Source organism: Tupaia chinensis, unplaced genomic scaffold (assembly GCF_000334495.1).
Source record: "Tupaia chinensis unplaced genomic scaffold, TupChi_1.0 Scaffold143757_1, whole genome shotgun sequence".
Classification (NCBI taxonomy): Eukaryota; Metazoa; Chordata; class Mammalia; order Scandentia; family Tupaiidae; genus Tupaia; species Tupaia belangeri.
The window spans coordinates 244,031-255,714 of NW_006203606.1; the positions used below are offsets into that span (position 1 = coordinate 244,031).

At 40.7% G+C, this 11,684-nt stretch overlaps 1 protein-coding gene across 1 annotated transcript in view; it reads right to left on the minus strand.

The window, feature by feature from the left end:
• ITGAV (integrin subunit alpha V) overlaps nt 1-11,683 on the minus strand; it is a gene marked incomplete at its 5' end in the record, with an annotated part of 108,538 nt that extends 96,855 nt beyond the window's left edge. The window contains 1 exon segment of the mRNA XM_006164905.3: nt 11,502-11,683. Coding sequence (XP_006164967.1) covers nt 11,502-11,683 — 182 coding nt within the window.
• Nucleotide 11,684: the final 1 nt, after the last annotated feature.

Sequence of the window (11,684 nt, forward strand, 5' to 3'; positions counted from 1 at the left end):
TTGGTAGGTTTTTTTTTTTTTTTGGGTTTTTTTTTTTTTTTTTTTTTTTGCCTTAGGGCATGTGAACTTGCTGGAGAGAGAGAAAGAGACCGTGAGAAAGAAAGTAAGAAATCACCTCCCAGGGGAATGGCCACACCGCAATCCCTTCTCCTCCATTCTCCTGCCATGATTTTAGGCATGTATGCACATGCACCCAGCGTGAGTTTCAAGCCACTGGGTCTGGGACTCAAACCGTGGTTAGATATGTGGGAGCCCAATAACTATATATTTTTAAAGAGATGAATTGGATGTCTCTTGAATATTCCTCACAGTGCTGGCCCTAGAGATACCACCTCTATGATGAATATAAAAACTTCAGCTTCTGCTCTCAGAGGGGTTTACATTTCCATGGAGGCAACGAAGTAGCCCATAAAGAAACAAAGGACTCACTATGCTTATGAAGGAAGCAACAATCTCCTGAGAGATGATATCGGGGAGGGGAGACCTTCAGATAAAACATAGTTATCTCTCAGAAATCAAGGGGAGAGACAGCCTTTACATAAGGGAAGTCTCTGTAAGGAAATGATCTTTAAAGAATGGGGAGGAGAGATCTTTTTCAGATAAAGCAGTTAGAGAAGTAAGGAAGTTAATGCTGAGGAACTCATCACTAAAGGGAGATGTATGAGATTCTTTTGTGTGCTGTGGATCTAGAGAGGAGAACAAGGGGACGATGGGAGGGTGGCATGAGAACATGGATGGAAGCACCCAGGCCAGAATTAGAAAGATCCTGGGCAGGAAAAAATTTAGCCTCCAGAAGTTTCAAGAGAAGAGGTGCTACTGAAGGAGTGAGCAAGTTGGGAGTGTGACAAGATCAGGTCTGGGAGCCTGGCAAAAATTAAGTCAAGCAGGGTCTGTTAGCCACAGTTAAACTTGGACTTTACCCTGCAGTCCATTTGAAGCCTTTGAATGTTTTTTAAGCAGATGACTGACATCATCTAATAAAACCAAGTTTATATGCCCAATGGGGAAGGCAATACAGGAGGAGACGTAAATGGAACAAGGAAACCAAGAGACTTGCAGCAGCTCAGGGAGGAGGTGGAAGTGACCAGTAGTAAGACAGTGGATGGAGAAAGAGAAGGGTGAGGACATTTGAGAAACATCTGGAGTAGTATGAATGGGAGGACGGGAGGAGTGTTGAACGAGGGAGAAAGGAACGATTAAAGAATGTCACCTTGGTTTCCTGTTTGAGTGCACAGCAAGGAGAAAAGCCTAAAGAATAGGGAGGTGGGCAGCAGGATAAGTCTTTATAGGAAAACCATGAAATCAGTTCTCAGCATGTCTCCTTGAGATGCCTGTGAGCCACCTAACTGGTCGTCATGAGCTCTGGGGAGAACTCTGCCTGACAGATAAGGTGCTGCCGAGCAGCACAGAGGACAGATGAGTTCTCCCAGAAGATGCTTCAGAGCTAAGAGGACCAAGCAATGAGCTCTGTGAGGCATTTAAAAGTCAAAAAGAGAAAAAACATAGTGGAAAAACTCAGTCTTCTCAAGAAACTGAAACACAGGAGAAAAAGAAGCAGGATAGAGGCAGACAAAGCCCTAAGTAAAGGCCGTTACCATAACCACTTTATTTGGTTAAATGCTATCACTTCAATTTTTCTGGAAGATGCAGCATTTACAATTGCTTTTTTATCTTTTTGTAAAATTATGAACCAAACTACAACTGAAACATTAACTTTTTAAATAAATTTCAATTTCATTTATTCAGGGTAGTAGCAGCCTAACTCAACCTGACTAGACAAAAGCTGTTATACAAATTGCTGGAACACAAGAATACTGCTTTCTTTACACATCTTAAAACCCACAAATTCAAAACAAAAATGAATTCCTAACCAAACCACGCCCTGTTTAATAAAGCTTTATGCAGTCATATTTGGCTCCAGTAAAATACCAATACTGGCTCTCTCCCATCACAGCAAAATACTCTGGATAGGAAACCAACTTAATTTTCATTCAGTAAGAATCTTTCATAAGGAAAAATGAAAAGGCTATGAGTAAGAGCCCCACCCCCAGTGAGTAGCAGAGCACCTCCTTGTAATCACAATCCCCTTTGCTCTTTTTCTAGAGCAAAGTTGGCTAACCCACCTAAATTACATATGGATAATTATAATATGTAAATTTACTCTTGTAAATGTGTATCATTTGAATATACAATGTTGTTTTCCTTTCAACAAGTCAAAAATTGACCAGTTTAAAAAGAAAAAAAATCAAACCATTTCCTCTCTTCATCTCAATTAAATGATTTTTGTCCCCTTAGTTTGATGGAGGGTGCATGTGCTCATCAGAAAGAGAGAAAACATGCAAGCATTCTCTCAAGGGGCATAGTCATGCCACAATCCCTTCTACTCTATTTCTGCCTTCTTTGGGGATTTTGGGTACACATGAGTGTCCCCCCCTCCTCTCCGTATGTGTTTTTCAAGCCACCCAGTCTGGGTCTCAAACCAAATGGGATCCAGCCAGGCCACGGGTTGAACCAGTGTTTTCGTTTGTTTGTTTGTTTTTTATTGCCAGAGTGCATGCATTCTTTCAGAGAAAGAGAGAAACACCCCCAAATGAAGTGTGGTCATGCCAAAACCTTTTCCCTTTATTTCTCCATTCAGTCAGGATCCTGAATACACATGCGCACAACAGCACAGTGTGTTTCAAGTCACCAGGGCTGGGATTTGAACACTGTCGCCCATGTGGTAGCTAGCTCACTTAACTAGTACATTATGGGGTCAGCCCTGAATTAAGTGATATTTGAGTGCATACTGGAGAAAATAAACATCTCAAACACGTGTGCTTTTCAGGATCTATACCTTGAAAAGTTTTCTTAAGAAAACTGATACAAGCACAGGTACATACTGCACATGTTTAGTGGTGTGGGTCATGCAGGTTCGAGGTCAGGATAGGAGAGCTGGTTCTCAGAATTTACCTAGAAACCTACATGCAAAACTCATTTTTAGACTGCCATCACATAGAACTTCACACAACGTGTTTTTTGGTTTTTGGTTTTTTTCTGGAGAGGTTTTTTTCTACAGGGCACGCACACTCACCAGAGAGACAGAGAGAGAAAGAGAGACAGAGAGAGAAAGAGAGACAGAAAGCGAGAAATTACCCCCTCAGGGGAGATGGCCACACAGCAATCCCTTCTCCTCCATTCTCCTCTCGGGATCTTGGGCATGCACGCACACATGCCTGGCATGAGTTTAAGCCACCAGGTCCAGGACTCGAACTGCAGTCGACTACATGGGAGTTCAGCGATATAGCCATTACACTATGCTAATCCCTTCCCAGAACTTTTGATAACTCTTTGTCAAAACTATGCTGACCACCTTATGATAAATTGCTTCTTTGAATACAGGAGACTCTAACTCACCTTTGAGCCCGCCACATAGAAAGAACTAAAGAAAATTTCACACTGATAGTGGAGTAGCAACTAACATCGAAAATTATATGTCTCAATTTTAAACCAGCCATATAAAAATAAGTGCCTCAGCTATGCCTTGACTCCTCTAGAATGCAAAAATCATCCTTTTATAAATGTTCAATTTTTTAAATTACCTTTACTTCTTGTTGGATTTCAGATACTTTTTTACTTGGCACTCTAAGAAAGCTGGAAAGTTATCAGGGGACAGCTTTCAGCGAAAACAGAAAGAAGGGCGCAGTAGGAGAGTTCTCTGAATAAAAACTGCACTCTATTGGCAGCGGCACATAGCTCCAGTTCCTTGGATAAGACCAGGAACAAGGCTGCGGCTTTTCATCAGACCATGTGTACATTATAGGCATGAAATGATGGTAATTAGATGTACTAATATGAATGTTCATCAAGTTTTGCTAAGCCTACCTTCATGTGCAGTCTTGCACACTGAGAGAATGCCACAGTGATGGCAGAATAACATAAAAGGAATGTGTGGGCATTGTCAATAGTTAAATACTAGGTTAGTGGGGGGAAAAGCTGAGGAATCAAGTTCTTTGTGCAAAAATCATGACAATATTTTAGTTAGTTCTAAGATCTTAAGCTTTTAAAAAGAGGAGAACGATGAAATAGAGGAAGTTAAATTATATTAGATGTAAGTTGAAGTCTTAAGAGAAAGTCGTATACTGAAAAAGTATTTGCAGAGAATAAAGGGTAAGAGGTGATAAAAGATACGTGTGAGAAAATTAAGGAATACAAAAACAACACATATTATTCAAAAAAGCCTGCTATGGAAATGCTTTACAAACATACAAATAATGATTAATTTGAAGTTCATTTGTCTAATGAATGTCCGCCATAGCTTAATGTGGGTAAGGGAACTAAGGGACCAGCGGAAAAAAAATATTCTCAATATAAGCAGCAGCATTTAATGGAAACAGTGTGAGACCAAAAGTTAAAAACACTATAAATCAATTGAGAAAGCCACTTTTTTTAAGAATTATTTTATTTAACTTTAGTATCATTATTTTCCAGTTTGTCCTGAGAGAGAGAGAGAAATAGAGAGAAGCAGAGAGAGCAAGCCACAATGTCCAGGACTTGAATCATGGTCAGTCATGTGGGAGTCCAGCGCCTTTAACCACCATGCCACCTGCCTGCCCCAAGAAACTCACTTTCAATCTCTGAGCCTCTACTCCCAGTTCTATTGAATAAAGAGAAAAATCTCCAATGCAAATACTTAAAAAGGAGATATCCTGAAAGTACGTAGTAGATAAATGCAAACTTAAGAGAATTCGGATACATCATGCAAAGACAAGATGATGGTGTTTGAACTAACAATAATTAATATAATGAAATAACTACTTCCTAACAAAGTAGGAAATACAAAACTTAACATCTGTCTTTAAAAGCTACATGTCCAAAATCCCAAGAGGAGACTGAAGGAGAAGGAATTATTGTTGCATGACCATCCTCTGGGGTGTGGGGGGGAGGTTCGTTCTCGTTCTCTCTCTCTCTCTCTCTCTCTCTCTCTCTCTCTCTCTCTTTCTCTCTGGTGAGTACATATGACCTATAGCAAAAAGTTAAAATTTTCTTTCCTCCATTTTCTCAAAAGGTCACTAATGTTCATGTAAAGTAATTAACTTAAATGAAGAAGTAAAAGGAGGTTAAGAAAGTTGGTTTGCAACATTTCTTGACAATGGTGAAGGACTGAGAAGTAAACAGTTAGGTGAGGCTGACAAAAACAGTAACAATCCGACCTGAACAACTCAGCTTCATACACTTGCAACTTTCCCCCAACAGGCTCCATCTACCAAAAAAGTTTGCTCAAGAACATCATCAGGAATCCCATTCCCCAGCATTCTTTTAAAATGTCTGGAAATATTTTTATTAAATGACTTCTTAGGACTCTAGAAATAAGGTTTACATCCATGAGTAAGCTATTTTCTGAAGTTTATTTATTTCTCCCATGATAAAGAAAGAGAAAGAGAGACAGAGAAAAGGGCACTCTCGACAGGATCTTCCCATAGGACCCACCCTCAGTTTCGGCTGGCCCAGATCATGAGCACATATGCATGGCAACTGTGTTCAGGAAAGACAGGATGTGAACCCCAGACCTTTCCCATGTGGGTCCAGTTGCAGTACCACTGCGTCACCACCTGGCTGCTCCACCAGTAGGCTATTAATTTCACATCAAGAAGTTCTAAAAGATGAAGGGCAGAGTGGGGAGAAGAAGCTAAGGCAGAGGTAGAAGAGAAGGAGTAGGGGCAATGGTAAGGGAGAAGTGGGAGAAGGAAAGACAGAATGAAAGAGAGGGAGGAGGAAGTGATGGAGGGAGGATAACAGAAGAAGGGAAAAATAAATCTTGTGGTAGGGGGTAGAGGATAAGAAGCGAAAAAGGAAATGAGAGAAACACAAGGGAATTACAGAAACCAGCCAGGAGCATGCCATTAGGATACACTTCCTATTCAAGGAGTGCTGGAGGGCCAGCTGCTTCAGGGAATGTGACCTTGACTACCAAGGAGGGGCAACATGCCAAACAATGACAAGTACATTTTTCAAATCCTCCAAAGGACGGACATTACTTGGCTGCTTTCAGCCCTGACCTTTCTAAGATGCATGTTTCATATATTTAGCTGGCTCTGCGTTGACGAAACAAACTTCGCCAAAAGGAACTTCTGAAAAATTATCATATGTGTATATGGAAAGAAATGTGTATGAAACAGTGCTGAATGTTATTTCAGAGCTGTAATTCCAGTTTCAGGCTTACTTCTCATTTAAAAAAAGAAACGCTACGAAAAACAATTACATGATGTAAAGGAGAAACTGTAAATGCAAATTCCATACATTTTCCTTCCTCTTTTATAATGTCCTATATAAACCTACAGCCACAAAGAGGAGTAATCAATAGAGGATTTGCTTTTGAATTAAGACTATGGTCAACACATGTCTATTATTTAGGATAAGAAAATCCAACCAAACAGGCTGGGACCAGCAAATCCACGGGTAGGAGGGCCCTGAGATCCCTACCAGACGATATGGGACATTATGGGTCATGGAGCTGAGGGAGAGCCTTCTGAAGCTTCGAGATCTAACTTTGCCCACTGGGGTTTCAGATTTGCTTAAGGTCTGCTACCCCTTTCTTCTACTGGAAAAGAAATTTGTACCCTGCACTTACTCTGTCATTGTATTTTGGGGACTGATGGGATATGTCATTTGTTTTGGCTGCATAAGCGCAAACTCTCAAAAGAGACTTTGGACTCTTTTGGGGTTGGTGCTAGAATAAACTAAGACTTTTGGGATTATAGAAATGGGAGGGTTATATTTTTTAAAGAATTATTTATTAATTTGCTTGTTTATTGTTTAATTTGTTATAGGGCACGTGCACTCACCGGAGAGAGAGAAAGTGAGAAATCAAGCTGCCAGGTCTGGCTTGAAGTACAGCCAGCCATGTGGGAGTCCCATAGCACCTTAACTACCACTCCACCTGCTGGCCCTGTGGGATGATTATATTTTCTATGTGAGAAGGACATAAACTTTGGGGCCGGGGTGGAAATGCCACCATTTGGATAAGCGCTTGTTCTCCAGAGGGTCATGCTTTAGTTTGGTCCTCAGTATGGTAACACTGGAAAGTGAGGCGACCTTTAAGAAGTGAGACGTAGGAGCCCTCCTGATTGGATCATGGAGGCACTGGCCTCATGAATGAATTAATGATATCTTGCAAGAAACTGAGTGAATTCTTTTGAAAACAGGTTGATATAAAAAGAAGACAACTGTTCCCAGTCTCTCCCTGCACATGACTGCCATCCTCTGTGCCTTTGTTAGCTGTGTTGTGACACAGTGAGCCTGATGGTGACCTCAGGCCTCACTTTCCAGCCACCAGAACTATGAGTCAACTGAACGTCTAGTGTGTATAAGTCACCTCACTTCTGGCATTTCTGTAAATATTAGCCACACTGAAGTTTATGAAAATGAACTGGTATTATTTAGTATAAAGTGTTGTGAAGATGGTCCCAGTGGTGAGGGGAGAAATAAATAGGACATGAGGTATAAAAAAATACACACAGTTTGGGATAGACTGCAAGGCAGCCTTAATCCAGGTTAAGCAGCTTGGACTTCATCTATGTCAAAGGAAGCATTGTTGAGGAAACTTTAGCAGCGGAATACCAGAAACAAGACATTTCAGAAAGACAAACCTAGGAGAAACACATAAGATGTTCTGTAGGTCCCAGAGTCAAGTGCTGGGCAGAGGGATGAGAGGGGCCCTGAGGGGCACAGATCATGTTTGTGACCGCTGGAGCTGAAACAAGAAGGGAACAGAAAAGGTGGAATGCAGAGGTGGCTACAAGGAAACCTTAACGAGGAAGAATTTCTAGGACTTTCTGCCTGGTGACTCATCACTGACTAACATTGGGGGAGTGCAGTAGGGCAGACAAAGAAAAATAGAAAATGAGAGGGAGGAATATGAAATTATTTCCAGGGTGACAGAGAAAATGATGGCACCATTAATAGAAACAGAAGTACAAGTGACATCTCGGTGAAAAAGAGCTCATTTTTAGTCAAAGTGAGTGGAGATGGGCTAGTCTAAAAGAATGATCCCCACTTCTGGAATATCAAGAGATCTACTCTAAGATCTAAGACGCTGCCATTTTATGGTAAAAGCTTTCCAGATGTTGCAGATATGAAGGTAAGGCTAAGAACCACTGAAGATTCCCTAGGACTTTCTGCCATCAGGGCACACTCACCCACATCTTGTCTGTGGGGTCACAGGAACACACAGTAACCATAAATCAGGCTCCATTAGTGTTTGATGCAGAAAAGGAGAATTCAAACCCAGTGTTATTCATTATAGCATTATTTTTAAGGTGTATGTGTGTGTGTGTGTGTGTGTGTATATGTGCATATGTGTGTGTATTATGTATTATATATATATATAGATATATATATAGATATATATATAAAATGAGAACTGTATAAGATATATTTGAAGAATAAGGAAACTGATGAACTGTATTCTTCTTTAAAAATCAATATATAATATTTCGCAGCCTTTCTTTGGATCCTTCTCTTGCTTCCCCCACCATGACAACCATCTTGAACAACTAAAGACCGCACATTCTTTGGGCCTGAGTTTCCTCATCTGCAAGAATGAATTTACCTGCTTCCCCCTACTTTTGGTGCTTTGTGCTGCTGAATGGAGGTGGAAGTACATGTACTTTGCAAACTAGAAAACAATGTAAGATAGCATCAAAATGCAATTTTTAGCATCTCAGTTATTCTACACAAGAAAAACATGATTTATTCTTGGCCTGCACACAATCTTTAATTTTTATTTAAAATGAACACTATTGTCATTACAAATTATTACTTACAAGGAAAAAAAAAAGATGCTTGGTTGTTTTTCATAGAGTTTTTTAAATAATTATTTCAGTGAATTTTCACTTCAAACCTAGAACTCATTTTAGGGGAGTGTTTTGGAAGGACCGCTATAACATTTTTTTAATTGATTTATGTCTTCCATGAGTGACAGATATAAGAGAGATACACACCCCCAACAAGGTCCTGACTCTGACTTACCCCCCAGCTTCAGCAAGCCACAGATAATGGGCACACAAATGCCTGGCCTAGTCAAGGAGGTCTGCAGATGCAAACCGGAAACCATCCCTCCTCCTAGGTCAGATGTTAGCACAGGGCACTGCCTTTATTCTGCGCCACCAGCCATCAGCCCCTTAAGATTATGTTTAATACTTTAATTTTCCTTCTCTTTAATAGACAGTTATTCATTAATTTTCACTACAATAATATGGTGCTAACTCAATAATTTTTAGAACAAAATTAATGAAACACAAAATAATTCTACAGCTTTGCCCAAAGTATTTGGACACCTAAACTGGAAGACACTGCAGAGGGGACATCATAACCGTTGACTCCTCACTAATTCTGCCTCCTAAGAAGGAATGATTTAATTAGCAAGTATCTTTTTTAGATGTGGACTTTACTTCTTTACAAGTTTTTGATAACACTAAATAACAACAACAAATCTAGCTGGTAAATATTGGAAATGGCATCCCATATACCTCAGATTCCAATGCTTGTGAAATTTAAAAGCATCTTTTTTACAAAATTAAGCATCATTTTAACATTAATTTTGGTTAAATCTGAAATGCTCAGTAAGTAGAAACCTTAGTGTGTGTGGGTATGTGTGGAGGGGCGTAGAATTCTTTCCTTCTTTTAACCTCAAAGTTGGTTTCCATTTTTTAAGGTAGGCTATACCTAGAGCTTGCTAGTCAAAAAAGCTGCTGAAGATTTCAAGATATACTATAAAATCAAACCCAAGTTCAGCTGTACTTTGCCATTTCAGACCTATGCAAGTATGTGAGGTCATGAAAATGTGTGAGGTCATGGTATAGTAAATGACCATACTGCTGGTCAAAGACTAGTCCCCAGGCTTCTAATGAACAATAGTAAATACCACGAACAGTTCCACAGTACTGCATTTTTAAGAAATTACTTCAAGCTTATCAGCTTGTCAACTATCTTCACACTAAAAGGAGGGTTGCTGCAGAATTAACAGCAACATTTGCAAAAGACTCTCATCTTCAAAGTATGTAAGTGCTAACTCTTGCTAAGGTTAAGTCCTACTAACTTCACAAGAGACAAGCATCTATTTTCAAAATTATTAGAATTTTTGTACAAACAAAATCTAGAAGTGCATCCTCAGTATCAAGTAAAATACTCTGTACCCTAAAGGCATACACTTAACAATATGTGAGAACAAAAAATTTGACAAATAAAAGATAAGGCTTACTAAAATGATTAATCAAGTTAAATGAAGGTGGCAAATGGTGCCTCAAGTTAATGGTTATTTTTATCATTTTGGAAAAAAAAAATCTATGTGCAGGTCTTACAGAGACCGAAAACAACACAGTTGCTACATAGTTTCCACTAACTACATCCAACCTACATATTACTGCAAAGGTTACCAAAAGGAATGATAGAGACATGCAGGAAAACGCTGAGAAAAATAAATCAAGTCAAATGTTCTAACAGTCATGGAAAAAGATTGAGATCACCCTAAAATTAGGCGTTAATGTGTTAGTAAAATAACAGTACAAAGTAGCAATCATCAGAATTCTCTTCCATTCCCATTCCCACAAACAGCTATCTTACTGAGAAAATAAATCAGTATTTCTGACGCTAATATGGGGGGGGGGGACGGGTGGGGTGGTGAGAATGTAAAATCAGAGACAACCCTGAAACCAATGATGACAATACCCTGTTACAAATCCTGGCTGTCCTTGCAATTCAGCATGTTGGCGATTTAAAAACGTAACTGAATTATAAAATACTTCAGTGTTCAAACGACCTGCTGAGAGTGAAAACTCAGCAAACATCCTTGTTCTTTCAGAACAATGACCTAAATAGTGAATCACTATAAAAAGAACAGATGACACATTCATCTGTTCAACCTCAAATGTGCAAAGGTCTGACAGTCCCAGCGATAAGACACAATGAATTTAATAAGACGAGGCGGTCATCAGAATTTCTGGAAAAGGAGTAAGTGAGAAGAAACAGAGTCATTCTTAGAGGCGGAAGGCAAGCGTGGGGGAGGGCTAGTTTAGGAAGAGTGGAAAGGACGGGCGTTAAGGCTGTAAAGCAAAAAAGACTGCTACGAAGGCTAACCCGTACAGGAGAAAAAGAAGTTCGGAGATGAAATCGACCGGGTTCCCTGCAACAGCATAGCCGGTGAGGAGTCCCGCAGGATCAACTCTGTTCATTTCCCACTTTGTCAGAATTTTAGGCACAGGTCTGCTTCAAAGTTCTCCCTCTGCCCCTGACTAATTGAAAAAGATGAGGGGGACGAGGGAGACAGTGGTGAGTACCTCGGGAATTCATCCCCACAAACATTTCACCACCCAGGGCAGAAGCCACCTCAGCGGGTGGGGTGGGGGAGAGTGACGCGGGGAACCCCCCCCCCCGCCCAGTTCCCGAGATCAATCAGGGTGGGGAAACGCAGGGTGCGCTCGGCTGCAGAGGGAGCGGCTCTCCTTCCAACTGTGGCCACTTACGAGGACGCGCTGGGCACGAAGAAATCCACGGCGAAGCCGAAGTAACTTCCCTCCGGGCCAGAGTACTCCGCAGGACTGTCCACGTCTAGGTTGAAGGCGCCGCAGCGAGGTAGTAGGAGTCCGGCGAGAAGCAGCAGCAAACCTCGGGGTGAAAGGCACGGCCACCGCCACCGCCACGGCGGG